Raw genomic sequence first — 27,563 nt, forward strand, 5'->3', positions numbered from 1 at the left:
TAAGTATTCAGACCCTTTACTCAGTACTTTGTTGAAGCACCTTCTGAGCACATCCTCGAGTCTTCTTGGGTATGACCCTACAAGATTGGAACACCTGTATTTGGGGAGTTTCTCCCATTCTTCTTTGCAGATCCTCTCAAGCTCTGTCAGGTTGGATGGGGAGTGTTGCTGAACAGCTATTTTCAGGTCTCTTCAGAGATGTTCGATCGGGTTCAAGTCCGGGATCTGTCTGGGCCACTCAGGGACATTCAGAGACTTGTCCCGAAGCCACTCCTGCATTGTCTTGGCTGTGTGCTTAGGGTCGTTGTCCTGTTTGAAGGTGAACCTTCACCCCAGTCTGAAGTCCTGAGCGCTCTGGAGCAGGTTTTCATCATGGATCTCTGTACTTTGCTCTGATCATCTTTCTCGATATTGACTAGTCCCCCAGTCCCCACCGCTGAAAAACATCCCCACAGCATGATGCTGCCACAACCAGTTTCCTCCAGATCTGACGCTTGGCATTCAGGTCGAAGAGTTCAATCTTGGTTTCATCAGACCTGAGAATCTTGTTTCTCGTGTTCTGGTCCTTTAGGTGCCTTTTGGCAAATTCCAAGCGGGCTGTCATGTGCCTTTTACTGAGGAGTGGCTTCGTTCTGACCACTCTACCATAAAGGCCTGGTTGCTGGAGTGCTGCAGAGATGGTTGTCCTTCTTGAAGGTTCTCCTATCTCCACAGAGGAACTCTAGAGCTCTGTCAGAGTGACCATCGGGTTCTTGGTCACCTCCCTGACTAAGGCCCATCTCCCCCGATTGCTCAGTTTGTCCGGGTGGCCAGCTCTAGGAAGAGATTTGGTGGTTCCAAACTTCTTCCATTTAAGAATGATGGAGGCGACTGTGTTCTTGGGGAGCTTCAATGCTGCAGAAATGTTTTGGTACCCTTCTCCAGATCTACAGACAATTCCTTCGACCTCATGGCTTGGTTTTTGCTCTGACATGCACTGTCAACTGTGGGACCTTATGTAGAGAGGTGTGTGCCTTTCCAAAACATGTCCAATCAATTGAATTTACCACAGGTGGAGTTCAATTAAGTTGTAGAAGCATCTCAAGGATATTCAGTGGAAACAGGACTCCATTTCGAGTCTGATAGCAAAGGCTCTGAATCCTCATGTAAATAAGGTCTTTCTGTTAAAAAAATGTATGAATTGCAAATTTGTCAAAAACATATATGTTGCAGCACCCGTACTTCCTTCCCGCGGCTATGCATTTAGCCTCTGTTTGTTGTCATGGTTTTAGACACATCCTCTAACTAACCAATTGAGAAAAGGAGCCTCACAAAAGAACACTGGCATTTCCTCATAGTCATTTGAGCTATGGCAGCTCCACCAATCAATCACAATTCAAGTGTGTGGGAGTCCTAAACTGTCCTGGATGCCTTCTCTAAATCATGTCTTCCTCTGCTCTGCGTTTAGTGCCAACATTGTCTTCATTGTGCCGCAGTTAGTTTCCGTTTTTAATGAGTGAAATTGCTGCTTGCTAATTAATTTGCCTATTAAGACGGCATTGTCTTTGCTCTGACTGTGCAACGAGAAAATGATGAGAGAGAAGAGAGCGAGAGAAAGAGAGAGCGACAGAGAGAGGAGAGCAGAAAAGAGAAAAGAGAAACACTTGCATGCCTCCGCTCCGGGGAAGAGCTGGACGACAGAGAGGAGGAGGAACTCTGTCACTCTGAAGGAGTGCGGGAGCTTAGAGCAAGTAAGTGAGTGAGTGAAGAAGTGAGAAGAAGGAGGAGTAACGGAAACTGTCCTGAACAAGGGGAATGGTAGATATGTTGAGTTACAGTGATGGGATCTGTGTGTTGCTGCTGCTGTGTGATGATGAGGATGTGTGTCTAGAGTGGGGGGTGGATACAGCTCTTTGAAGCTTTGAAAAGGGGGCTGGAGCTGTGGGGGTTGGACAAATGTGACACCGCTTGACACTCCTTAGAACAATAAGGAGCTGTCTTTCCCCTGAGAAGGGGAGGGGGTTGTGAGGGTGGGGCTGGGGCTGGGCTGGGGCTTCGAGAGTGCAAGCCTTTCCCAGAGAGACCAAATTTGGTTAGCCCCCATGCTAGGCTCCGAGAGGCCAGGGTGTGTTTGTGTGTGCGCTCTCTCTCTCTCTCTCTGTCTCTCTGTCTCTCTGTCTCTCTGTCTCTCTGTCTCTCTGTCTCTCTGTCTCTCTCTCTGTCTCTCTCTCTGTCTCTCTCTCTGTCTCTCTCTCTGTCTCTCTGTGTGTCTGTCTGTCTGTCTGTCTGTCTGTCTGTCTGTCTGTCTGTCTGTCTGTCTGTCTGTCTGTCTGTCTGTCTGTCTGTCTGTCTGTCTGTCTGTCTGTCTGTCTGTCTGTCTGTCTGTCTGTCTGTCTGTCTGTCTGTCTGTCTGTCTGTCTGTCTGTCTGTCTGTCTGTCTGTCTGTCTGTCTGTCTGTCTGTCTGTCTGTCTGTCTCTCTGTCTCTCTCTCTGTCTCTCTCTCTGTCTCTCTGTGTGTCTGCGTACGTGTGCATGTATGAGGGAGGGTCCTAAGGGGGGCAGAAATCTGCCATAGGAATGGCTAGTGAAGAAGGGACAGATAAGGGAGGATAGGGGGGGATTAGCCACTGTTGCACCCACGTGATTCTTCTCCAGTTTGACAGCTTTGTCTGAATACACTGTCAGCTGGCGCACCCCCTGCCAAGCCTGCCCCACTGCCTTCCTGTGAATTATTGAACAGACTGAAAGAAAGAGAGGGGGGGAGTGAGACGGAGAGAGAGACAAAAAAGAGGGAGGGGGGACACTGCACCATTCCTCAACATCCAGTCTGAAAGACAGACAGACACAAACACAAACGCACACATCTAGATGTACTCACACATTCACTCTTAATGGTGATCACACTCAATTGAACAATGGCATGTCTGAACAGAAATTAAAATTCCAATAACAAAACATGCACACACACTACTCCCCCTACTCACACACTACTCCCCCCTACTCACACACTACTCCCCCTACTCACACACTACTCCCCCCTACTCACACACTACTCCCCCTACTCACACACTACTCCCCCTACTCACACACTACTCCCCCTACTCATACACTACTCCCCCTACTCACACACTACTCCCCCTACTCACACACTACTCCCCCTACTCACACACTACTCCCCCTACTCACACACTACTCCCCCTACTCACACACTACTCCCCCTACTCACTCACACACATACACACACTACTCTCCCCTACTCACACACTACTCCCCCTACTCACACACTACTCCCCCTACTCACACACATACACACACTACTCCCCCTACTCACACACTACTCCCCCCTACTCACACACATACACACACTACTCCCCCTACTCACACACTACTCCCCCTACTCACACACTACTCCCCCTACTCACACACATACACACACTACTCTCCCCCTACTCACACACATACACACACTACTCCCCCTACTCACACACTACTCCCCCTACTCACACACTACTCCCCCTACTCACACACATACACACACTACTCTCCCCCTACTCACACACATACACACACTACTCCCCGTACTCACACACATACACACACTACTCCCCCCTACTCACACACTACTCCCCCTACTCACACACATACACACACTACTCTCCCCCTACTCACATACATACACACACTACTCCCCCTACTACTCACACACATACACACACTACTCCCCCTACTCACACACATACACACACTACTCTCCCCCTACTCACACACATACACACACTACTCTCCCCCTACTCACACACATACACACACTTCTCCCCCTACTCACACACATACATACTACTCTCCCCCCTACTCACACACATACACACACTACTCTCCCCCTACTCACACACATACACACACTACTCTCCCCCTACTCACACACATACACACACTACTCCGCCCCTACTCACACACATACACACACTACCCCCCTACTCACACACATACACACACTACTCCCCCGACTCACACACATACACACACTACTCTCCCCTACTCACACATACACACACTACTCTCCCCCTACTCATACACATACACACACTACTCCCCCTACTCACACTACTCTCCCCTACTCACACACATACACACACTACTCCCCCTACTCACACACATACACACACTACTCCCCCTACTCACACACATACACACACTACTCTCCCCCTACTCACACACATACACACACTACTCCCCCTACTCACACACATACACACACTACTCTCCCCCTACTCACACACATACACACACTACTCCCCCTACTCACACACATACACACACTACTCTCCCCCTACTCACACACATACACACACTACTCTCCCCCTACTCACACACATACACACACTACTCCCCCCCCACTCACACACATACACACACTACTCTCCCCCTACTCACACACATACACACACTACTCCCCCCTACTCACACACATACACACACTACTTTCCCCTACTCACTCACACACATACACACACTACTCACTCCCACTACTCACACACATACACACACTACTCTCCCACTCACTCACACACACACATACACACACTACTTTCCCATCTACTCACTCACTCACTCACTCACTCACTCACACACACACACACACACACACACACACACAAAACAATTCACAGGGTTCAGCCTTCTATCAGTGACATCATGCACATTGGAGCATTGCTCAGTTGAGCGTGTGCTACTGCTGCTGTCTCCTTTGTACCTACTCTGCCTTGTCCTGTATACACGTCCACTGAGAAGCTATCCCCTCTCTGTCTCATAGGGGGCGCTAATGGGCTGTGTCCGCCTGTCTGCCCGTGTTCCGCGCTTTGGCAGTGTCTCTGGTGTTTATTCCTGTGTGCCTGTAGGGCATGGGAAGGATTGGCACATCTATGGAGATATGCCCCCCTCCCCTTGCACGGCACACACTCCCTCTCTTCTCTCTCTTTGTGTCTGAGAGTCAGGAAGAGATTGTGTGTTGGTTACGGATTGCATCAGATGCTGAGGGAGAACGAGAGAGCGAGGGGGTGAGAGAGAGGAAGAAAGAGAGGGAGAGAAAGAGAAACAGAGAGAGGGAGTGAGAGAGAAGAAGGGAGTGAGTGAAAGGGAGAGAGAGATATCTGTGGAGAGTTAAAACATAGATAAGAACGAAGCATTACCAGAGACAGCTGAATGATTGGAGTGTATTGAAGACTCAGGCAGCAGGGCTTCTCCTCCTCTCCTGTACTCTATACATGCTAAACATAGACGTTTGTTCGGCTGCACTACCTTCATTCATATGTATTTCTTTCTGTGCATATGGTGATATGCATACTGACACTGTACAGTATGTTCACAATTCAGTGGTGAGGGGCAAAGTTATTCTCTGGTCCTCTCAACTCACTGTATGTTTCTGTTTGCCAGACAAAGAATTCCCCTTTTTAGGTACTGTACAATGTGGGTTTTGTAGTGTGTGAGAATTCATTTTTCTTTGCATACCAACACTGCAAATGTGTGTATGAATATTGGTGTGTGTGCATGCGTGTGTCTTTACAGTGTGTGTGTGTGTCTGTACAGTGTGTGTGTGTGCATGTGTCTGTACAGTGTGTGTGTGTGTGTGTGTGTGCATGTGTCTTTACAGTGTGTGTGTGTGTGTGTGTGTGCATGTGTATTTACAGTGTGTGTGTGTGTGTGTGCATGTGTCTTTACAGTGTGTGTGTGTGTGTGTGCATGTGTCTGTACAATGTGTGTGTGTGTGTTCATGTGTCTTTACATTGTGTGTGTGTGCATGTGTCTTTACAGTGTGTGTGTGCATGTGTCTTTACAGTGTGTGTGTGTGTGTGTGTGTGTGTGTGTGTGTGTGTGTGTGTGTGCATGTGTCTGTACAATGTGTGTGTGTGTGTGTGTTCATGTGTCTTTACATTGTGTGTGTGTGTATGTGTCTTTACAGTGTGTGTGTGTGTGTGCATGTGTCTGTACAATGTGTGTGTGTGTGTGTGCATGTGTCTTTACAGTGTGTGTGTGTGTGTGCGTGATGCTCCTGGTGTAAGGCTGTCTGGATGGCTTCCCTCGCTCCCCTCGGCCAGGAGGGAGCCAATGACATTGAGACATTAGCCATCTCCCTGGCAACGGACATTTGCTGTCAGGCTACATCACAAGGTCACGCCGCTACCTCAGGAAAGTAAAAAAAAAAAACTCTCTCCCTCCCCTTCTCTTTCCCTCTTTCTCCTCTCCCTCTCCCCTCCGTCCTTCTCCTTCCCAAATCTGTCTCCCAGCTCTCTCCCTCCCGTCCCTTGTCTCTCGCCCATCTGTCTCTCGTCCCTTTCTCCCTCCCTCCCCTCTCTCTCCCGCATCCTTCCTCCCCCTCCGCTTTACATCCATAGAGATGCATCTCAGAGTGGCATGTTAATTGTTTCCCATTGCGTGTGACTGAGAGGATGGAACAGATCACTGGCAGTTCATTCTGCTGGCTTGACTGCCTCAGTGATTGTGGCACACTGCTAAGGGATGAGGAGGGCTTGCTCTGAGATAAGCCTGGTGTGTGTTTGTGTGTGTGATCTTGAGTGTGTGTGTGATCTTGAGTGTGTGTGCATGTGCAGGTGTGTGTGTAGGGCTCCTGGAGCAGCGCAGGCATGTGCATCCAACAGTTTTCGTGGTGATACACTCGTACACTCTTAGAACAAAAATCTAGATACTAAAAGGCTTCTTAAGCTGTCCCCATAGGACAGGGGTCACCAACCTTTTCCGAGTTCAGATCACTTTCTGTGCCCAAAAGCAAGCCAAGCTCTACCGCTCAAGAGTTTTTTGAAATCATGACTTAAAAAACACAAGCTTATGCAACATTAACATAGATTATCACTGCATATTAGCTCTGCTTGAATTGCCCTGTCAACGTTGATATTTTCAGAATATTTAGAAATTATATTTCAAAATAATTTTAGGTAAATGATCACACTGGTAATAAATAATTTGTTGTATTACTTGTGAGGCACAGCTGAATGAATGAGCATAATAATTAGCTTTAAAATTTTTACTGGACTGCCTGGATCTGATGGTCAGCCGGAGGGAGGGAGCAGCGATGAAACTGCCTCTCACTTCCTCCCTCTGCTGAGAAAAGGGGACACAGTCTTCAAGTTTATGGCGAAACTCAATTGGCAGTGCATTATTTCTGCCTCTTGCACCAATTCATGTTGTTACTCCTAGGACCAGAGAAAGTAAAATATTCCTCAATATTAAAAAAGACACAGCTGCTAATAATAACAACTCAAGCTTATTGGAACACTTTGCAATAGGCTACTCGTTCATTGTAACTGCAGTGCTGGTTGTAGTGTGAGTGGAAGTAGGGAGAATATGCATTATATGGCTTATAGTAGTGTTGACAGTCCTGAATAACAACTTAAACATGAATTTACTTCTAAAAACAGCAGCTCTTTGCTGTATTCATTTAGTCTCTTTAGTCAGGGTTTAAAAAGTTTTGAAATCTCACATTGTCAACTTTGCTGTGCGCTCGAGGCTTCTTTTTACAGCCTATGGCGCGAGGAAATTTGCACAGGCATGGTGATTTGAGATATATTTGTTCTCTGGGCCTGCCGAGTATCCAGAGTTCTATCTTCAGACACATGAAATGGTTCGAAACGGTTACACTGACTTTGTGGTGCTAGGGCTGCTGAATCAAGTAGGAATGATAGGGCTGCTTTGTGGTGCTAGGGCTGCTGAATCAAGTAGGAATGCTAGGGCTGCTTTGTGGTGCTAGGGCAGCTGAATCAAGTAGAAATGCTAGGGCTGCTTTGTGGTGCTAGGGCTGCTGAATCAAGTAGGAATACTAGGGCTGCTTTGTGGTGCTAGGGCTGCTGAATCAAGTAGGAAAGCTAGGGCTGCTTTGTGGTGCTAGGGCTGCTGAATCAAGTAGTAATGCTAGGGCTGCTTTGTGGTGCTAGGACTGCTGAATCAAGTAGGAATGCTAGGGCTGCTTTGTGGTGCTGGGGCTGCTGAATCAAGTAGGAATGCTAGGCTTTATCGTTGTTGTTTTTTACAGAAATATTTGGTGAACGACTACGAATGCCTCGGAGATCGAACAGTCGATCGCAATCAACTGGTTGGTGACCACTGCCATATGACAACCCTTTGAAGAACCCTTTTTGATTCCAAGTAGACGACTTTTGAGTTCTATGTAGAACCATTTCCACAGAGTGCTCTACATGGGACCCAAAAGGGTTCTACCTGGAACCAAAAAGGGTTGTACCTAGAACCAAAAATGGTTATCCTATGGGACCATGGGACCAGCAGTAGAACCCATTTGGAACCTTTTTTTCTACGTATAGGGTAGAGTTGTGTGGATCAGTCGCGTCACAAGAAGTTTCCCTCCTTTTTAAGTGCCGGGCTCTCTTCGTGGGATACTGCTCAGCTTAGCCCCCTTTCAAGTGGAAGATGACTGAAGAGCATGGAGATAAAGAAGCAGAGGACACACTATGCCTTTTTCTGCCAGTGATTCACCAACCAGCAATTTGCATACCGCTGCTTAGGAATTCTATTAATGGCATCAGAATTTTCTCTTTATTTCTCTTCATTTGTATGTGATCAGGTTAATTCCTTGTGGTTTACATAAGCATTGTAAAGGATGGGATGAGTGCAGCATAGAAAACACACACTGATTTATTTCTCAAAGAGGATCATGTCAGAGTAATGCCTCGTCAATTTACCACTTAGTGACTTAATGCATCATGATGACTCACAGACATACTACTGTTCAGCTGAACAACAACTCTACTGGGGAATGGAACAATACCAGACGATGTGACCTGTGATAATGCTAGACTTGTTTTTGACACCGTCAGGGTTGGGGTCAGAATTGTTTCATTTCTAGCAGAAATTCTGGTGGAAATTCTTACATGCAAAATGTGGACAATAATTGTCCGTATTCTTTTCCCGTATCGCGCCCTCGTTGTCCCATGATATGGCCCCTAGCTGCCCACCTCCCCATCTCCTTCACCACCACACTATCAATCATTTAATGGGCCCGTTTATTGAGTGACAAAAAGCAGAAGGAAACATTTCCTTTATCCTCGGTGATTCTTATAGCGTCAGTAAACACCTCAGTCACTGAGCAGAGAGAGAGGATCAATAGAAATACCGATTATATATCACACCAGCACAGCAGCCACCGCATCCTTGTTTCATAGCTCTCCAAATTCTGTCTAGCTTGACTGTAGGCTATTTACCATCGACAAAGACGTTCCTTAAGCCCCGGGTTCCTGTAATATATTAAATGCAGCATATGATAATATCTGTTATTCCAGGTCGCACGCTGTCTATCTAAAGCCCTGACCACTAAAAACACTCAAATAAAATAGTAATGAGCGTTATTTCCATTGATAAATGTGTGATGGTCTGTCATTTGTCAGATGACAAGAGTGGCAAGGAGTGGAATGTAATAGCTAGCTGAACAGAGATGTAATGTAATAGCTAGCTGAGCAGAGATGTAATGTAATAGCTTGCTGAACAGAGATGTAATGTAATAGCTTGCTGAACAGAGGTGTAATATAATAGCTATATGAACAGAGCTGTAATGTAATAGCTTGCTGAACAGAGATGTAATGTAATAGCTAGCTGAACAGAGCTGTAATGTAATAGCTAGCTGAACAGAGATGTAATGTAATAGCTAGCTGAACAGAGATGTAATGTAATAGCTAGCTGAACAGAGATGTAATGTAATAGCTTGCTGAACAGAGATGTAATGTAATAGCTAGCTGAACAGAGCTGTAATGTAATAGCTAGCTGAACAGAGATGTAATGTAATAGCTAGCTGAACAGAGCTGTAATGTAATAGCTAGCTGAACAGAGCTGTAATGTAATAGCTAGCTGAACAGAGATGTAATGTAATAGCTAGCTGAACAGAGCTGTAATGTAATAGCTAGCTGAACAGAGATGTAATGTAATAGCTAGCTGAACAGAGATGTAATGTAATAGCTAGCTGAACAGAGATGTAATGTAATAGCTAGCTGAACAGAGCTGTAATGTAATAGCTAGCTGAACAGAGATGTAATGTAATAGCTAGCTGAACAGAGCTGTAATGTAATAGCTAGCTGAACAGAGATGTAATGTAATAGCTAGCTGAACAGAGCTGTAATGTAATAGCTAGCTGAACAGAGATGTAATGTAATAGCTAGCTGAACAGAGATGTAATGTAATAGCTAGCTGAACAGAGCTGTAATGTAATAGCTAGCTGAACAGAGATGTAATGTAATAGCTAGCTGAACAGAGATGTAATGTAATAGCTTGCTGAACAGAGATGTAATGTAATAGCTAGCTGAACAGAGCTGTAATGTAATAGCTAGCTGAACAGAGATGTAATGTAATAGCTAGCTGAACAGAGATGTAATGTAATAGCTAGCTGAACAGAGATGTAATGTAATAGCTAGCTGAACAGAGCTGTAATGTAATAGCTAGCTGAACAGAGATGGCAACCAGGCTAAATGTGTGGTGCTTTTTAAAAATAATTCAAAAGGACACCGGTGTGTGTACTGTGTATCTACATGACATGTACAACTAATGTGTCCTTGAACCAGGAGTCACCTCATTGGACAGCAGCAGCCATATAAATGGCTCTCTGTGTGTTTAAGCGCTAACATTGTGCTAGCTAGCAGCAACACAGGCTAAGGCCACCCACCAGACAGCTAATGAATAATGCAGAAGGCTGGGTGGCTGCATTCTCCTGATTTCCTGGTTAATATGAGAGGCGTTGGGAAGGGATGGGAGAGGAGACAGAGGGCCTTCCTATTGGTCATTGTCAGGTTACGAGCACCAGCGTCGTTCTGTTAATCTGTAAAGAGGTCAGAGCAGATTGGAGCGGCCCGGTCGTCTAGTAACAGTCATCATCACCCAGACAGATTAACATAATTCACAATTGAGATTCCGTGGTGGCGCAGAGAGCCAAAGTCAGGTCAGTGAAGTGGTGGAACCGATTAGTGGGGCTCATCGGCTGGAGATTCACATTTCGCTAGTCAGTATAAATGCCCAAGGTGTGCTTAATATGCACACTAGTGTGGATAATGAAATCTAGCCAGAACACAATCTCATTACTCTCCCCTATATGATTCTCTCTCTCTCTCTTTCTTTCTCTCTCTCTCTCTCTCTCTCTCTCTCTCTCTCTTTCTCTCTCTCTCTCTCTCTCTCTCTCTCTCTCTCTCTCTCTCTCTCTCTCTCTCTCTCTCTCTCTCTCTCTCTCAGAGGTTCCTCTCAAAGCCAGTACTTTACATTAAACATCAGCAAGAGAATGGATTGCTATTGAGATGAACACAGTGCTCTCTGATGCATTTACTTGCCATTGTTCAGACCCCCCAGTGGTGCTGGTCCGTGTTGTGTGGCAGGCTGCTCAGTGTGGTGCCAATGTCACAGGAACACATGTTGTCACCTCGTAGACATCATCAGTGGCTCTTGTACGGAACAAAGTCATGCTCTGTGTGTGCATTGAGTCTAACGTACATGTGTTCAAACAACCGTTGATATGTAGGGCTTTCAGCTAAGACAAATATATGTTGGCGCACGCACATGCACATACACGCACATGCACACACACACACAGTACAGTATATGGGTCATTCCACCAATTCGGTGCCTTTTGAGAAGTGTAACCTCATTTTAACATTCTATCATAAAGAGCACATGTTCAACTTCATAAAAACCCGTTTTCCCATCTCAAGAGGTAAAAAAATTATAATACGTGCCTAGTAAGTGCCAAATAAAGTAACAGGGATGACGAGTTCATCTTAAATCAAATAAAATGAAATGAAATTTGCCATCTGCGCCGAATACAACGGGTTTAGACTTTAACTCTGCGTTGTTAGGAAGGGCTCGTAAGCAAACATTTCACTGTAAATATTTAAGTTACACAAAAGGAGTCAAATACAAATAGCAATGAATCCCCTTGCAACAAGGGGGAATGGAAGCTTGTTTTGTGCAACAGGGTGTGGTAATTGAATGTAATCCAAGGGCAACAGTGTTATGCTCAGCCCACTCAATTTTCCACCACAAAACACTAGAAATGGACAAAAAGAGTAGAACCAGCTCAGCTGCTTTTACACTAGACATTACTATTAGATGTTCAATGTTTCTTTTTACATTTTTTTCAAAAAAAGAAATTAGGTTCCCCATATTAAAACGAGAGTTCAGTTCACGTAACAGGGTTGACCTTAAAAAGAGTGACAGACGTATGTGAATCACATGGAATAGATAATCTTCACAGATGACTTTCTCAAAGCAACAAAATAGCAAGGGCTTTACAATGATGGTGAAAAGGAGGAAAAATCTTGGGGTCAAGTGGGTTAAAATCTTCCTAGAAGTCACACACAGATGGTGCAGTATTTTGGCAGTTTAGCTTTATTCCTATAGAATATCAGATTGATTTAATTATACATGTGTTCTATATTAAAAGGCACTTCATTTAATTTAAGAGGCTTTTAAAAATCAATATTGGTGCACAATTTCTACTTAAAATATCAAAGGTACTCAAAAGGAACTCATTTCGTGGAACAACCCAGATGAAGTGGCTGTGTATGGGTCCTATCCTGCTCTGCAGTGTCTGATTGCTTTGAGCATAAAAGCATTAATTGTGCTCACTACCAAGCCATTAAACCTGGCTGTGATCTCAGCTTTAAGTGTGGCGGAATCTGAGAGTGTGTGGCGTTGAATTATTCACCTCCCCCTCTCCTCTTTCTCTCCTTCTTTCGCTCTCTCCTCTTTTTCTCAATCGCTCACCTGTTCTCTCCTCTCTCTAGCGCTCTCTTTCTCTCCTTGCTGCTTTCACTCCCTCTCCCCTCTCTCTACCTCCAGTCCTGTCAGCCCCGGGGCTAGGCTTCACCATCATTTATTAATACCCGGCTTATACAGTACAAAGCACATCTCCGCCAAGCCTGCCTTCCTGCCTGCCTGCCACTAGAGCATCGTATGGCACACGGTACTGCACAAGCACCCCCTAGGAAACAGGCAGGGAATCCAGTGTCCACACACACTGACACACACATGCTTACTCTGCAGGAAAATTCCATTGGAAAGGACAGGCTGCATCAATCTCACGGTTCTAAGATCCTCTAGTTGTGTAGCTGCTCTCGTGGTCAGTCAAGTGCCATTTTGATCTTGTCGGTCCAGATTGTAGCTTGAAATGGAGCAAAGCATTATCTCATGATTGTTGTGATTACATGTATTGTCATTATTGTTATCATGCCCCATGTTGTGGAAGTATTTGGTACAGTGTAACAGCTGTATGTGCAGCAGTAGATTTACCAAGTGCTGTTAGCCAGTCTGTCTGGGTTGTAGACTTTCAGCTCACGTCCCGCTGCCACGCTGTTGAAATATGAAAAGACTCAGCCAGTGTTCTGACTGCTGGATGTTTCACTTCCTCAATATAGACGAGGAGGGAGGGGAGAAGCCAGCTAGTTAGCTGGGCGGTGTTATTTTGTTCTGAACATTTTTCATGGAGATTTCCCTTGATCTCCTGCTCTGGCTGTGGTCAGGAGAAAGGGTCATGGAAAGGACTAATGTCCTTTTGAGTATAAACCGGGGGGTTGACTGTTGAGTAAATAAAATGATCAACGTTAAGAGGAAGTTGTGGGAGCTGCTGACACAGATGTATTAACGGTGTGTAGAGGCAGTGGAATTGGAGACACTCCAGAGGTGATAGAAAGTGTATGAGAGGACAATTGTCAAAGTTATAGAGTTTATAGTTTAGAGTCCCGTGTGTCTCAGTTGGTAAAGCGTGGCGCGGGAACCAGTACGAAAAAGCCAAAAAATGTATGCACTCAGTGTGTGCTAAATGACTAAGATGTAGATTGTATTTATGATTGGTTGATAAAGTGTTTAAACAATAAAAAAAGTGTCTATTTTGTCTTAAGTATTTTTCATTTGGCCACTAAGAAAATAGAATATGTGAAATATATGAAAACTAGAGGTGACAATTTAGAAGAAGTTTAGCAAATCCACCAAACTTTCTTACTGTCATTCATTCATTCCTACATTCCCTGCCCATACTGCATTATACTGTTCCCTACAGTAGGGGAAGTATCCTACAGTAGGGGAAGTATTGTGCCCATACTACATTATACTGTTCCCTACAGTAGGAGAAGTATTGTTCCCATACTACTTTATACTGTTCCCTACAGTAGGGGAAGTATTGTACTCATACTGCATTATGCTGTTCCCTACAGTAGGAGAAGTATTGTTCCCATACTACATTATACTGTTCCCTACAGTAGGGGAAGTATTGTACTCATACTGCATTATGCTGTTCCCTACATTAGGAGAAGTATTGTGCCCATACTACATTATACTGTTCCCTACATTAGGGGAAGTATTGTGCCCATACTACATTACTGTTCCCTACATTAGGGGAAGTATTGTGCCCATACTACATTATACTGTTCCCCACAGTAGGGAAAGTATTGTGCCCATACTACATTATACTGTTCCCTACAGTAGGGGAAGTATTGTGCCCATACTACATTATACTGTTCCCTACATTAGGGGAAGTATTGTGCCCATACTACATTATACTGTTCCCTACAGTAGGGAAAGTATTGTGCCCATACTACATTATACTGTTCCCTACAGTAGGGGAAGTATTGTGCCCATACTACATTATACTGTTCCCTACAGTAGGGGAAGTATTGTGCTCACACTGCATTCTTCTGTACATGACTACATCCCAAACGCCTGTGAGCTGTTGCCCACTCTTATGGATGAGTTCACACTGGTCAGTGATGCACGGTCACCATAGGGAGGCAGCATCAGACAACAAAGCATGCTTTTCATACAGTAGGGCCAAGGCTAGGCCCAAACCGACTGTGTGTGTGTGTGTGTGTGTGTGTGTTGGTGGGCTGGCTGAACTCTTGACTACAGACTGTCCCCCAAAGGCGCCCCTCACAGCTATAAATAGCTCTTCATATGGCGTTCAGTGAGCGGGTGGAGGAGGACTGTAGAGACTGAAACGATTGAGATTGGAGGTGTAGTTCTATAGAACAGGCCAGTGGGAGTTTATTGGCCTGATGCAGCAACGGGAAAATCAGGAAGTGTGTATGTGTGGTGTGTGTGTGTGCTTCAGTGTGTGTGAGTCTGGATAGCAGTGCTGGAACCGCCTGCTGTTATGACGCTATGTTTTTCTTGGTGAGCGTGAGGTATGTTTATGTAGGAGAGAAACTGGCCTCTCTCCCCAATCGCTCAGCGCCATCTTCAGGTCACATCAACAGTGAATAACATTACTGTAACAAGATACAGTACCTTCTGGCTCCCTGAGATATTGTCCTTAATTCTATTCCAAAACATTATATTCCAGATGTGTGGCTTTGGTATTGGACTGTGTGTTGAATTGATGATCCATCACGGCTCTAACATAGGCCAGTTTCCTCGGGTTACAGAGATATTGCATAGGCACTAGGCAGCAGGGTAATCACATGGAGGTTACATGCTGGGTTTATTTACTGCTGATGTATAAATATGGCTAGCCAGGCGATGGGGTTTATAGATTACATTTTTTTTTAAAGTACATTAATGGAGCAATCTCGTGGTTAATGATGTCCAGCCCATCCTCAGATAAACAGTAGATTGCAGTAATGTGTTAGCTATTACACATATGTGATAAAGGAAAGACCACCGTGATAAATCCAGGAAGTGTTGCAAAGAGTAGAGGCCATACATAAACATTTCTACAATCAATCATAGGGAAATGAGGATTTATCCCCACAATAAGGACCTATAGGTTGGAAGATGAACAATAAGCCTATATGCTTTTATGAAAAGCCAAGGTTTTTAAAAGACAAATTATACCTTTTTTTCCCTTATTACCTACTGTATGTAGAAATCTGTAAGTCACATTTGACTCATTTGTAGTTTCCGTCTATTTCAGTTACCCTAGTTATCAAGTAACATGCTATAACAGCAACATATTGGAAAGTATTTCCAGAAATCTCTGGCCAAGATCTCTGGCCAACAACTTTGCCATGTTACTTGATTGTACTTGACAGCTCCAAACAGGGTACTCTGCTGTAGGACTATGACTGATGTTGTCTTTGTGTGTTCTCTGTCCCTACAGTGAGCACCTGTCGTGCTCCTTCACCTTCTTCCTGCATGGGGAGAGTAACGTGTGCACCAGTGTAGAAGTCGCCCAGCACCAGCCTGCCTACCACATCACTGACGACCACACCCGCCTGGCCCAGATCTCCTCAGCCCCTGTACAAGGTGAGATACTCAGGGAGGACAGAGAGACATAGGATCCCACCGACCACTGGATGTCTGTATCTGCCTCTGTTTTAGCCTGAGCATCACTGTTATAACTATGTCTAGTCAAATCTCTGAAATCCAACATGACAAGGGTCCTTTCTGATATACTGTACATCTGTAGTCCATCTATCTGACTCTCTGTCTGTCTGGCCATTCTTCCACCTGTTACCTGTGCAGTGATCCTGAGTCCGTACGGTCTGGCAGGCTCCCTGACTGGCCAAGCCTATAAGATGAGTGACCCAGCTGTAAGAAAACTGATGGAGGAGTGGAGCTACTTCTACCCCATGGTGCTTCAGCGCCACAGAGAAGGGGGCGCAGGCACGGGGGGCATGGGCGCCGAGAGGGAGGGCACTGACCGACCATATGACCCACACAGCCATGTGGCCGTTGAGGTCATTGTAGGTAAGTACGGTGACACTCAAAAAACTCTTGCCACCTTTGCTTGTAACTGAATGGACACACTTTGGTGTTTATATAGACACTGTATATGAACAATATGCTATAGGTGAGAATAGGCTATTGGTCAAGAGTATTTTTATTGTGTTACTGAAATGTACTATCGTTATCAGACCAAAAGAGGGAACAACAGGAAACAACAGCGATTTTAGTCTCAGCTTCGATTAGCCATTGTCTGTATGAGGATAAATAGTACTGGAGGTGGTTAATAAGTGGTGGATCCAGAGTTCTTAAGGGACAAGTGTTGTCTCTCAGGGTGTATTGTACTTCCGGCGCCGACAGAGATGGCCGCCTCGCTCGCGTTCCTAGGAAACTATGCAGTATCAGTACGACCAAGAATATGTTTTTCGCGACGCGGATCCTGTGTTCTGCCTTACAACCAGTGTAACCGAGTGGATCACATGCAGCGACCAAAAAAAAAAAAAAAAAAAAAACGACTCAGAAAAAGAGGGAAACGAAGCGGTCTTCTGGTCAGACTCCGGAGACGGGCACATCGTGCACCACTCCCTAGCATTCTTCTTGCCAATGTCCAGTCTCTTGACAACAAGGTTGATGAAATCCGAGCAAGGGTAGCATTCCAGAGGGACATCAGAGACTGTAACGTTCTCTGCTTCACGGAAACATGGCTAACTGGAGAGACGCAATCCGAAGCGGTGCAGCCAGCGGGTTTCTCCACGCATCGCGCCGACAGAAACAAACATCTTTCTGGTAAGAAGAGGGGCGGGGGCGTATGTCTTATGGCCAACGTGACATGGTGTGATGAAAGAAACATACAGGAACTCAAATCCTTCTGTTCACCTGATTTAGAATTCCTCACAATCAAATGTAGACCGCATTATCTACCAAGAGAATTCTCTTCGATTATAATCACAGCCGTATATATCCCCCCCAAGCAGACACATCGATGGCTCTGAACGAACTTTATTTAACTCTCTGCAAACTGGAAACGATTTATCCGGAGGCTGCATTCATTGTAGCTGGGGATTTTAACAAGGCTAATCTGAAAACAAGACTCCCTAAATTTTATCAGCATATCGATTGCGCAACCAGGGGTGGAAAGACCCTGGATCATTGTTACTCTAACTTCCGTGACGCATATAAGGCCCTGCCCCGCCCCCTTTCGGAAAAGCTGACCACGACTCCATTTTGTTGATCCCTGCCTACAGACAGAAACTAAAACAAGAAGCTCCCACGCTGAGGTCTGTCCAACGCTGGTCCGACCAAGCTGACTCCACACTCCAAGACTGCTTCCATCACGTGGACTGGGAGATGTTTCGTATTGCGTCAGACAACAACATTGACGAATACGCTGATACGGTGTGCGAGTTCATTAGAACGTGCGTTGAAGATGTCGTTCCCATAGCAACGATTAAAACATTCCCTAACCAGAAACTGTGGATTGATGGCAGCATTCGTGTGAAACTGAAGGCACGAACCACTGCTTTTAATCAGGGCAAGGTGTCTGGTAACATGGCTGAATACAAACAGTGCAGCTATTCCCTCCGCAAGGCTATCAAACAAGCTAAGCGCCAGTACAGAGACAAAGTAGAATCTCAATTCAACGGCTCAGACACAAGAGGTATGTGGCAGGGTCTACAGTCAATCACGGACTACAGGAAGAAACCCAGCCCAGTCACGGACCAGGATGTCTTGCTCCCAAGCAGACTAAATAACTTTTTGCCCGCTTTGAGGACAATACAGTGCCACTGACACGGCCTGCAACGGAAACATGCGGTCTCTCCTTCACTGCAGCCGAAGTGAGTAAGACATTTAAACGTGTTAACCCTCGCAAGGCTGCAGGCCCAGACGGCATCCCCAGCCGCGCCCTCAGAGCATGCGCAGACCAGCTGGCCGGTGTGTTTACGGACATATTCAATCAATCCCTATACCAGTCTGCTGTTCCCACATGCTTCAAGAGGGCCACCATTGTTCCTGTTCCCAAGAAAGCTAAGGTAACTGAGCTAAACGACTACCGCCCGTAGCACTCACATCCGTCATCATGAAGTGCTTTGAGAGACTAGTCAAGGACCATATCACCTCCACCCTACCTGACACCCTTGACCCACTCCAATTTGCTTACCGCCCAAATAGGTCCACAGACGATGCAATCTCAACCACACTGCACACTGCCCTAACCCATCTGGACAAGAGGAATACCTATGTGAGAATGCTGTTCATCGACTACAGCTCGGCATTCAACACCATAGTACCCTCCAAGCTCGTCATCAAGCTCGAGACCCTGGGTCTCGACCCCGCCCTGTGCAACTGGGTACTGGACTTCCTGACGGGCCGCCCCCAGGTGGTGAGGGTAGGCAACAACATCTCCTCCCCGCTGATCCTCAACACTGGGGCCCCACAAGGGTGCGTTCTGAGCCCTCTCCTGTACTCCCTGTTCACCCACGACTGCGTGGCCATGCACGCCTCCAACTCAATCATCAAGTTTGCGGACGACACAACAGTGGTAGGCTTGATTACCAACAACGACGAGACGGCCTACAGGGAGGAGGTGAGGGCCCTCGGAGTGTGGTGTCAGGAAAATAACCTCACACTCAACGTCAACAAAACTAAGGAGATGATTGTGGACTTCAGGAAACAGCAGAGGGAACACCCCCATCCACATCGATGGAACAGTAGTGGAGAGGGTAGCAAGTTTTAAGTTCCTCGGCATACACATCACAGACAAACTGAATTGGTCCACTCACACAGACAGCATCGTGAGGAAGGCGCAGCAGCGCCTCTTCAACCTCAGGAGGCTGAAGAAATTCGGCTTGTCACCAAAAGCACTCACAAACTTCTACAGATGCACAATCGAGAGCATCCTGGCGGGCTGTATCACCGCCTGGTATGGCAACTGCACCGCCCTCAACCGTAAGGCTCTCCAGAGGGTAGTGAGGTCTGCACAACGCATCACCGGGGGCAAACTACCTGCCCTCCAGGACACCTACACCACCCGATGCTACAGGAAGGCCATAAAGATCATCAAGGACATCAACCACCCGAGCCACTGCCTGTTCACCCCGCTGCCATCCAGAAGGCGAGGTCAGTACAGGTGCATCAAAGCTGGGACCGAGAGACTGAAAAACAGCTTCTATCTCAAGGCCATCAGACTGTTAAACAGCCACCACTAATATTGAGTGGCTACTGCCAACACACTGTCAATGACACTGACTCTACTCCAGCCACTTTAATCATGGGAATCGATGGGAAATGATGTAAATATATCACTAGCCACTTTAAACAATGCTACCTTATATAATGTTACTTACCCTACATTGTTCATCTCATATCCATACGTTGATACTGTACTCTATATCATCGACTGCATCCTTATGTAATACATGTATCACTAGCCACTTTAACTATGCCACTTGGTTTACATACTTATCTCATATGTATATACTGTACTCGATATCATCTACTGTATCTTGCCTATGCTGCTCTGTACCATCACTCATTCATATATCCTTATGTACATATTCTTTATCCCCTTACACTGTGTATGACAGTAGTTTTTTTTGGAATTGTTAGTTAGATTACTTGCTCGTTATTACTGCATTGTCGGAACTAGAAGCACAAGCATTTCGCTACACTCGCATTAACATCTGCTAACCATGTGTATGTGACAAATAAAATTTGATTTGATTTGATTTGATTTGGGTAAGGAGTAAAGACTAGAGGAGAGGAGGGGAGGAAAGACTAGGGGATAGGAGGGGAGGAAAGACTAGGGGATAGGAGGGAGGAAAGACTAGAGGATAGGAGGGGAGGAAAGACTAGAGGAGAGGAGGGGAGGAAAGACTAGAGGAGAGGAGGGGAGGAAAGACTAGGGGAGAGGAGGGGAGGAAAGACTAGGGAGAGGAGGGGAGGAAAGACTAGGGGAGAGGAGGGGAGGAAAGACTAGGGGAGAGGAGGGGAGGAAAGACTAGAGGAGAGGAGGGGAGGAAAGACTAGAGGAGAGGAGGGGAGGAAAGACTAGAGGAGAGGAGGGGAGGAAAGACTAGAGGAGAGGAGGGGAGGAAAGACTAGAGGAGAGGAGGGGAGGAAAAGACTAGAGGAGAGGAGGGGAGGAAAAGACTAGGGAGAGGAGGGGAGGAAAGACTAGAGGAGAGGAGGGGAGGAAAGACTAGGGGAGAGGAGGAAAGACTAGGGGATAGGAGGGGAGGAAAGACTAGTAGAGAGGAGGGGAGGAAAGACTAGGGGATAGGAGGGGGAAAGAGGAGGGAGGGGAGGAAAGACTAGGGGAGAGGAGAGGAGGAAAGACTACAGGAGAGGAGGGGAGGAAAGACTAGAGGAGAGGAGGGGAGGAAAGACTAGGGGAGAGGAGGGGAGGAAAGACTAGGGGAGAAGAGGGGAGGCAAGACTAGGGAGAGGAGGGAGGAAAGACTAGGGGATAGGAGGGGAGGAAAGACTAGAGGAGAGGAGGAGGAAAGACTAGAGGAGAGGAGGGGAGGAAAGACTAGGGGAGAGGAGGGGAGGAAAGACTAGGGGAGAGGAGGGGAGGAAAGACTAGAGGAGAGGAGGGGAGGAAAGACTAGAGGAGAGGAGGGGAGGAAAGACTAGAGGAGAGGAGGGGAGGAACGACTAGAGGAGAGGAGGGGAGGAAAGACTAGAGGAGAGGAGGGGAGGAAAGACTAGAGGAGAGGAGGGGAGGAAAGACTAGAGGAGAGGAGGGGAGGAAAGACTAGAGGAGAGGAGGGGAGGAAAGACTAGGGGAGAGGAGGAAAGACTAGGGGATAGGAGGGGAGGAAAGACTAGTAGAGAGGAGGGGAGGAAAGACTAGGGGATAGGAGGGGGAAAGAGGAGAGGAGGGGAGGAAAGACTACAGGAGAGGAGAGGAGGAAAGACTACAGGAGAGGAGGGGAGGAAAGACTAGAGGAGAGGAGGAGAGGAAAGACTAGGGGAGAGGAGGGGAGGAAAGACTAGGGGAGAAGAGGGGAGGCAAGACTAGGGGAGAGGAGGGGAGGAAAGACTAGGGGATAGGAGGGGAGGAAAGACTAGAGGAGAGGAGGGGAGGAAAGACTAGAGGAAAGGGGAGGAAAGACTAGGGGAGAGGAGGGGAGGAAAGACTAGAGGAGAGGAGGGGAGGAAAGACTAGGCGATAGGAGGGGAGGAAAGACTAGGGGAGAGGAGGGGAGCAAAGACTAGGGGATAGGAGAGGAGGAAAGACTAGGAGATAGGAGGGGAGGAAAGACTAGGGGATATGAGGGGAGGAAAGACTAGAGGAGGGAGGGGAGGAAAGACTAGAGGAGAGGAGGGGAGGAAAGACTAGAGGAGAGGAGGGGAGGAAAGACTAGGGGATAGGAGGGGGATAGACTAGGGGAGAGGGGGAGACTAGGGGATAGGAGGGGAGGAAAGACTAGGGGATAGGAGGGGAGGAAAGACTAGGGGAGAGGAGGGAGGAAAGACTAGGGGATAGGAGAGGAGGAAAGACTAGGAGATAGGAGGGGAGGAAAGACTAGGGGATAGGAGGGGAGGAAAGACTAGGGGATAGGAGGGGAGGAAAGACTAGTGGAGAGGAGGGGAGGAAAGACTAGAGGAGAGGAGGGGAGGAAAGACTAGGAGAGAGGAGGGGAGGAAAGACTAGAGGAGAGGAGGGGAGGAAAGACTAGAGGAGAGGAGGGGAGGAAAGACTAGGGGAGAGGAGGGGAGGAAAGAGGAGAGGAGAGGAGGGAAGGAAAGATGATGGGAGAGGAGGGGGAAAGACTAGAGGAGGGGAGGGGAGGAAAGTCTAGGGGATAGGAGGGGGAAGACTAGGGGATAGGAGGGGGAAAGACTAGGGTATAAAGGGGGGAGGAAAGACTAGGGGATATGAGGGGGGAAAGACTACAGGAGAGGAGAGGAGGAAAGACTACAGGAGAGGAGGAGGAGGAAAGACTAGGGAAAGACTAGAGGAGAGGAGGGGAGGAAAGACTAGGGGAGGGGGAGGAAAGAGGGGGGAGGAAAGACTAGGGAGAGGAGGGGAGGAAAGACTAGGGGAGGAGAGGAGAGGAGAGGAGGGGAGGAAAGACTAGGGGAGAGGAGGAGGGAAAGACTAGAGGAGAGGAGGGGAGGAGAGTCTAGGGGATAGGAGGGGGAAGATTAGGGGATAGGAGGGGGGAGATTAGGGGATAGGAGGGGGAAAGACTAGGGGAGAGGGGGAGACTAGGGGATAGGAGGGGAGGAAAGACTAGGGGATAGGAGGGGAGGAAAGACTAGGGGAGAGGAGGAAAGACTAGGGGATAGGAGAGGAGGAAAGACTAGGAGATAGGAGGGGAGGAAAGACTAGGGGATAGGAGGGGAGGAAAGACTAGGGGATAGGAGGGGAGGAAAGACTAGAGGAGAGGAGGGGAGGAAAGACTAGGGGAGAGGAGGGGAGGAAAGACTAGAGGAGAGGAGGGGAGGAAAGACTAGAGGAGAGGAGGGGAGGAAAGAATAGGGGAGAGGAGGGGAGGAGGGAGGGGAGGAAAGACTAGGGGAGAGGAGGAGGGAAAGACTAGAGGAGAGGAGGGGAGGAAAGTCTAGGGGATAGGAGGGGGAGATTAGGGGATAGGAGGGGGAAGATTAGGGGATAGGAGGGGGAAAGACTAGGGGATAAAGGGGAGACTAGAGGATAGGAGGGGAGTAAAGACTAGGGATAGGGAGACTAGGGGATAGGAGGGGGAAAGACTAAGGGAGAGATTGTGGGAGACTAGGGGATAGGAGGGAGGAAAGACTAGGGGATAGGAGAGGAGGAAAGACTAAGGATAGGAGAGGAGGAAAGACTAGTGGATAGGAGGGGAGGAAAGAGGAGAGGAGGGGGAGGAAAGACTAGAGGAGAGGAGGGGGAAAGACTAGGGGAAGGAAGGGAGGAAATACTAAGAGATAGAGAGGAGGAAAGACTAGTGGAGAGGAGGGGAGGAAAGACTAGGGGAGAGGAGGGGAGGAAAGACTAGGGGATAGGAGGGGGAAGACTAGGGGATAGGAGGGGAGGAAAGACTAGTGGAGAGGAGGGGAGGAAAGACTAGGGAAGACGAGAGGAGGGGAGGAAATACTAGGGGAGAGGAGGGGGAAAGACTAGGGGATAGGAGGGGAGGAAAGAGGAGAGGAGAGGAGGGGAGGAAAGACTAGGGGAGAGGAGGGGAGGAAAGAGGAGAGGAGAGGAGAGGAGGGGAGGAAAGACTAGTGGAGAGGAGGGGAGGAAAGACTAGGGGAGAGGAGAGGAGGAAAGACTAGGGAATAGGAGGGGAGGAAAGACTAGTAGAGAGGAGGGGAGGAGAAGACTAGGGGATAGGGGGAAAGACTAGAGGAGAGGAGGGAGGAAAGACTACAGGAGAGGAGGGGAGGAAAGACTAGAGGAGAGGAGGAGAGGAAAGACTAGGGGAGAGGAGGGGAGGAAAGACTAGGGGATAGGAGGGGGAAAGACTAGAGGAGAGGAGGGGAGGAAAGACTACAGGAGAGGAGGGGAGGAAAGACTAGAGGAGAGGAGGAGAGGAAAGACTAGGGGAGAAGATGGGAGGCAAGACTAGGGGAGAGGAGGGGAGGAAAGACTAGGGGATAGGAGGGGAGGAAAGACTAGAGGAGAGGAGGGGGAAAAGACTAGGGGATAGGAGGGAGGAAAGACTAGGGGAGAGGAGGGGAGGAAAGACTAGAGGAGAGGAGGGGAGGAAAGACTAGGGGATAGGAGGGGAGGAAAGACTAGGGGAGAGGAGTGGAGCAAAGACTAGGGATAGGAGAGGAGGAAAGACTAGGAGATAGGAGGGGAGGAAAGACTAGGGATATGAGGGGAGGAAAGACTAGAGGGGAGGAGGGGAGGAAAACTAGAGGAGAGGAGGGGAGGAAAGACTAGAGGAGAGGAGGGGAGGAAAGACTAGGGATAGGAGGGGGAAAGACTAGGGGATAGGAGGGGAGGAAAGACTAGGGGATAGGAGGGGAGGAACGACTAGGGGATAGGAGGGGAGGAAAGACTAGAGGAGAGGAGGGGAGGAAAGACTAGGGGAGAGGAGGGAGGAAAGACTAGAGGAGAGGAGGGGAGGAAAGACTAGAGGAGAGGAGAGGAGGAAAGAATAGGGGAGAGGAGGGGAGGAGAGGAGGGCAGGAAAGACTAGGGAGAGGAGGAGGGAAAGACTAGAGGAGAGGAGGGGAGGAAAGTCTAGGGATAGGAGGGGGAAGATTAGGGGATAGGAGGGGGGAAGATTAGGGGATAGGAGGGGGAAAGACTAGGGATAAAGGGGGAGACTAGAGGATAGGAGGGGAGTAAAGACTAGGGATAGGGGGAGACTAGGGGATAGGAGGGGGGAAAGACTAAGGGAGAGATTGTGGGAGACTAGGGGATAGGAGGGGAGGAAACACTAGGGGATAGGAGAGGAGGAAAGAGGAGAGGACGGGAGGAAAGACTAGAGGAGAGGAGGGGGAAAGACTAGGGGAAGGGAGGAAATACTAAGAGATAGAGAGGAGGAAAGACTAGTGGAGAGGAGGGGAGGAAAGACTAGGGAGAGGAGGGGAGGAAAGACTAGGGATAGGAGGGGGAAGACTAGGGGATAGGAGGGGAGGAAAGACTAGTGGAGAGGAGGGGAGGAAAGACTAGGGAAGAGGAGAGGAGGGGAGGAAATACTAGGGGAGAGAGGAGGGGGAAAGACTAGGGGAGAGGAGGGGGAAAGACTAGGGGAAGGAGGGGAGGAAAGACTAGGGGATAGGAGGGGAGGAAAGACTAGGGGATAGGAGGGGAGGAAAGACTGGAGGAGAGGAGGGGAGGAAAGACTAGGGGAGAGGAGTGGAGGGGAGGAAAGACTAGGGGATAGGAGGGGAGGAAAGAGGAGAGGAGAGGAGGAAAGACTAGAGGAGAGGAGGGAGGAAAGACTAGGGGAGAGGAGTGGAGGGGAGGAAAGACTAGGGGATAGGAGGGGAGGAAAGACTAGAGGAGAGGAGGGGAGGAAAGACTAGGTGATAGGAGGGGAGGAAAGAGGAGAGGAGAGGAGGGGAGGAAAGACTAGGGGAGAGGAGGGGAGGAAAGAGGAGAGGAGAGGAGGGGAGGAAAGACTAGAGGAGAGGAGGGGAGGAAAGACTAGGGAGAGGAGAGGAGGAAAGACTAGGGAATAGGAGGGGAGGAAAGACTAGTAGAGAGGAGGGGGAGGAAAGACTAGGGGATAGGAGGGGGAAAGACTAGAGGAGAGGAGGGGAGGAAAGACTACAGGAGAGGAGGGGAGGAAAGACTACAGGAGAGGAGGGGAGGAAAGACTAGAGGAGAGGAGGAGAGGAAAGACTAGGGGAGAGGAGGGGAGGAAAGACTAGGGGAGAAGAGGGGAGGCAAGACTAGGGGAGAGGAGGGGAGGAAAGACTAGGGGATAGGAGGGGAGGAAAGACTAGAGGAGAGGAGGGAGGAAAGACTAGGGGATAGGAGGGGAGGAAAGACTAGGGGAGAGGAGGGGAGGAAAGACTAGAGGAGAGGAGGGGAGGAAAGACTAGGGGATAGGAGGGGAGGAAAGACTAGGGGATAGGAGGGGAGGAAAGACTAGGGGAGAGGAGGGGAGGAAAGACTAGAGGAGAGGAGGGGAGGAAAGACTAGGGGATAGGAGGGGAGGAAAGACTAGGGGAGAGGAGGGGAGCAAAGACTAGGGGATAGGAGAGGAGGAAAGACTAGGAGATAGGAGGGGAGGAAAGACTAGGGGATATGAGGGGAGGAAAGACTAGGAAAGGGGAGGAAAACTAGAGGAGAGGAGGGGAGGAAAGACTAGGGATAGGAGGGGGGATAGGAGGGGGATAGTCTAGGGAGAGGGGGAGACTAGGGGATAGGAGGGGAGGAAAGACTAGGGGATAGGAGGGGAGGAAAGACTAGAGGAGAGGAGGGGAGGAAAGACTAGAGGAGAGGAGGGGAGGAAATACTAGAGGAGAGGAGGGGAGGAAAGACTAGGGGATAGGAGGGGAGGAATGAAAGGAGAGGATCATATGGATCATATGAAAGGAGAAGAGAAGCCAGGGGAGTAAAGGAGAGGAGACTTCAAGGAAGCTCCAGGGAGTGACAGACACACAGCACCATCTAATCAACCCATTGACTGGCTGCCTGACCCTTCATCATTGATTAGGACTGCTTGGAATCAGACCTCCCTAAGCCCCAGCACCAGCCAGCAACTGTAGGCCATGCAAGGATAAGCTAATGCACTGCAGCCCTGGGTGTATAGGCTACAGGAAAAGTATGTGACGTGTATAGGTGTTTGGAGGGATTTAAACTCAACTCTTTTGTCTTCTTGTAGGTGGTGTGAGGATGATCTACCCAGCAGCCTTTGTGCTGGTTGCCCAAGGCGACCTGCCTGTGGAGGAGCCCCCACCTGCACCGGGAGCCCAGGGGGGCAGCAGAGACCCATCTCACTGCAGCATTCCCCTCACACCCCCCACTTCACCTGAACAGCCCTGCTCAGGTACTGAAACACACACACAGACACACGCACACACACACACACACACCATGACACGCAGCTGCTCACACATACTGTACACACATGCTCATGTCCGTACATATTTACGCTTAAATAGACATAGAGCACATACTCAAACACCCACACACTCGCACGCAAGCACGCACGCACACACACACACACACACACACACACACACACACACACACCATGTCACCACCAAAAACTCCAGAAATTCACCCTAAATAATTGCATTCCCAGAACAAATAACATAATCTCTGAATCAGCGCTATATTTACTCAACAAAACAACTCAATACTGCAATCCATGACTCAACTCTAAATGCAATACAATCCATATAATTGTCCTCATTACTCAATCCATACGCTTCAAATGAAATAATGCACAGAAGAAGTTACTATATTGATTACTGTGTATATTATGGAGTCCTCATCTAGGACAAAGTCTTTGAGAATTGGGCATACAGAT

At 48.0% G+C, this 27,563-nt stretch overlaps 1 protein-coding gene across 5 annotated transcripts in view; it reads left to right on the forward strand.

Moving 5' to 3' along the window:
* The window catches only part of LOC112230985 (mediator of RNA polymerase II transcription subunit 13-like), a 118,353-nt gene that overhangs the window by 71,604 nt on the left and 19,186 nt on the right, over window positions 1–27,563 (forward strand). For all 5 annotated transcript variants that reach the window (XM_042311617.1, XM_024397447.2, XM_042311614.1 and 2 more), the window contains exons 5-7: window positions 16,067–16,212; window positions 16,432–16,656; window positions 26,913–27,077. In XM_042311617.1, the coding sequence (XP_042167551.1) occupies window positions 16,067–16,212; window positions 16,432–16,656; window positions 26,913–27,077 (536 nt within the window). The remainder of the gene's footprint in view (window positions 1–16,066; window positions 16,213–16,431; window positions 16,657–26,912; window positions 27,078–27,563) is intronic.

The sequence above is a fragment of the Oncorhynchus tshawytscha genome, linkage group LG33 (assembly GCF_018296145.1).
Source record: "Oncorhynchus tshawytscha isolate Ot180627B linkage group LG33, Otsh_v2.0, whole genome shotgun sequence".
NCBI classification, from domain to species: Eukaryota; Metazoa; Chordata; class Actinopteri; order Salmoniformes; family Salmonidae; genus Oncorhynchus; species Oncorhynchus tshawytscha.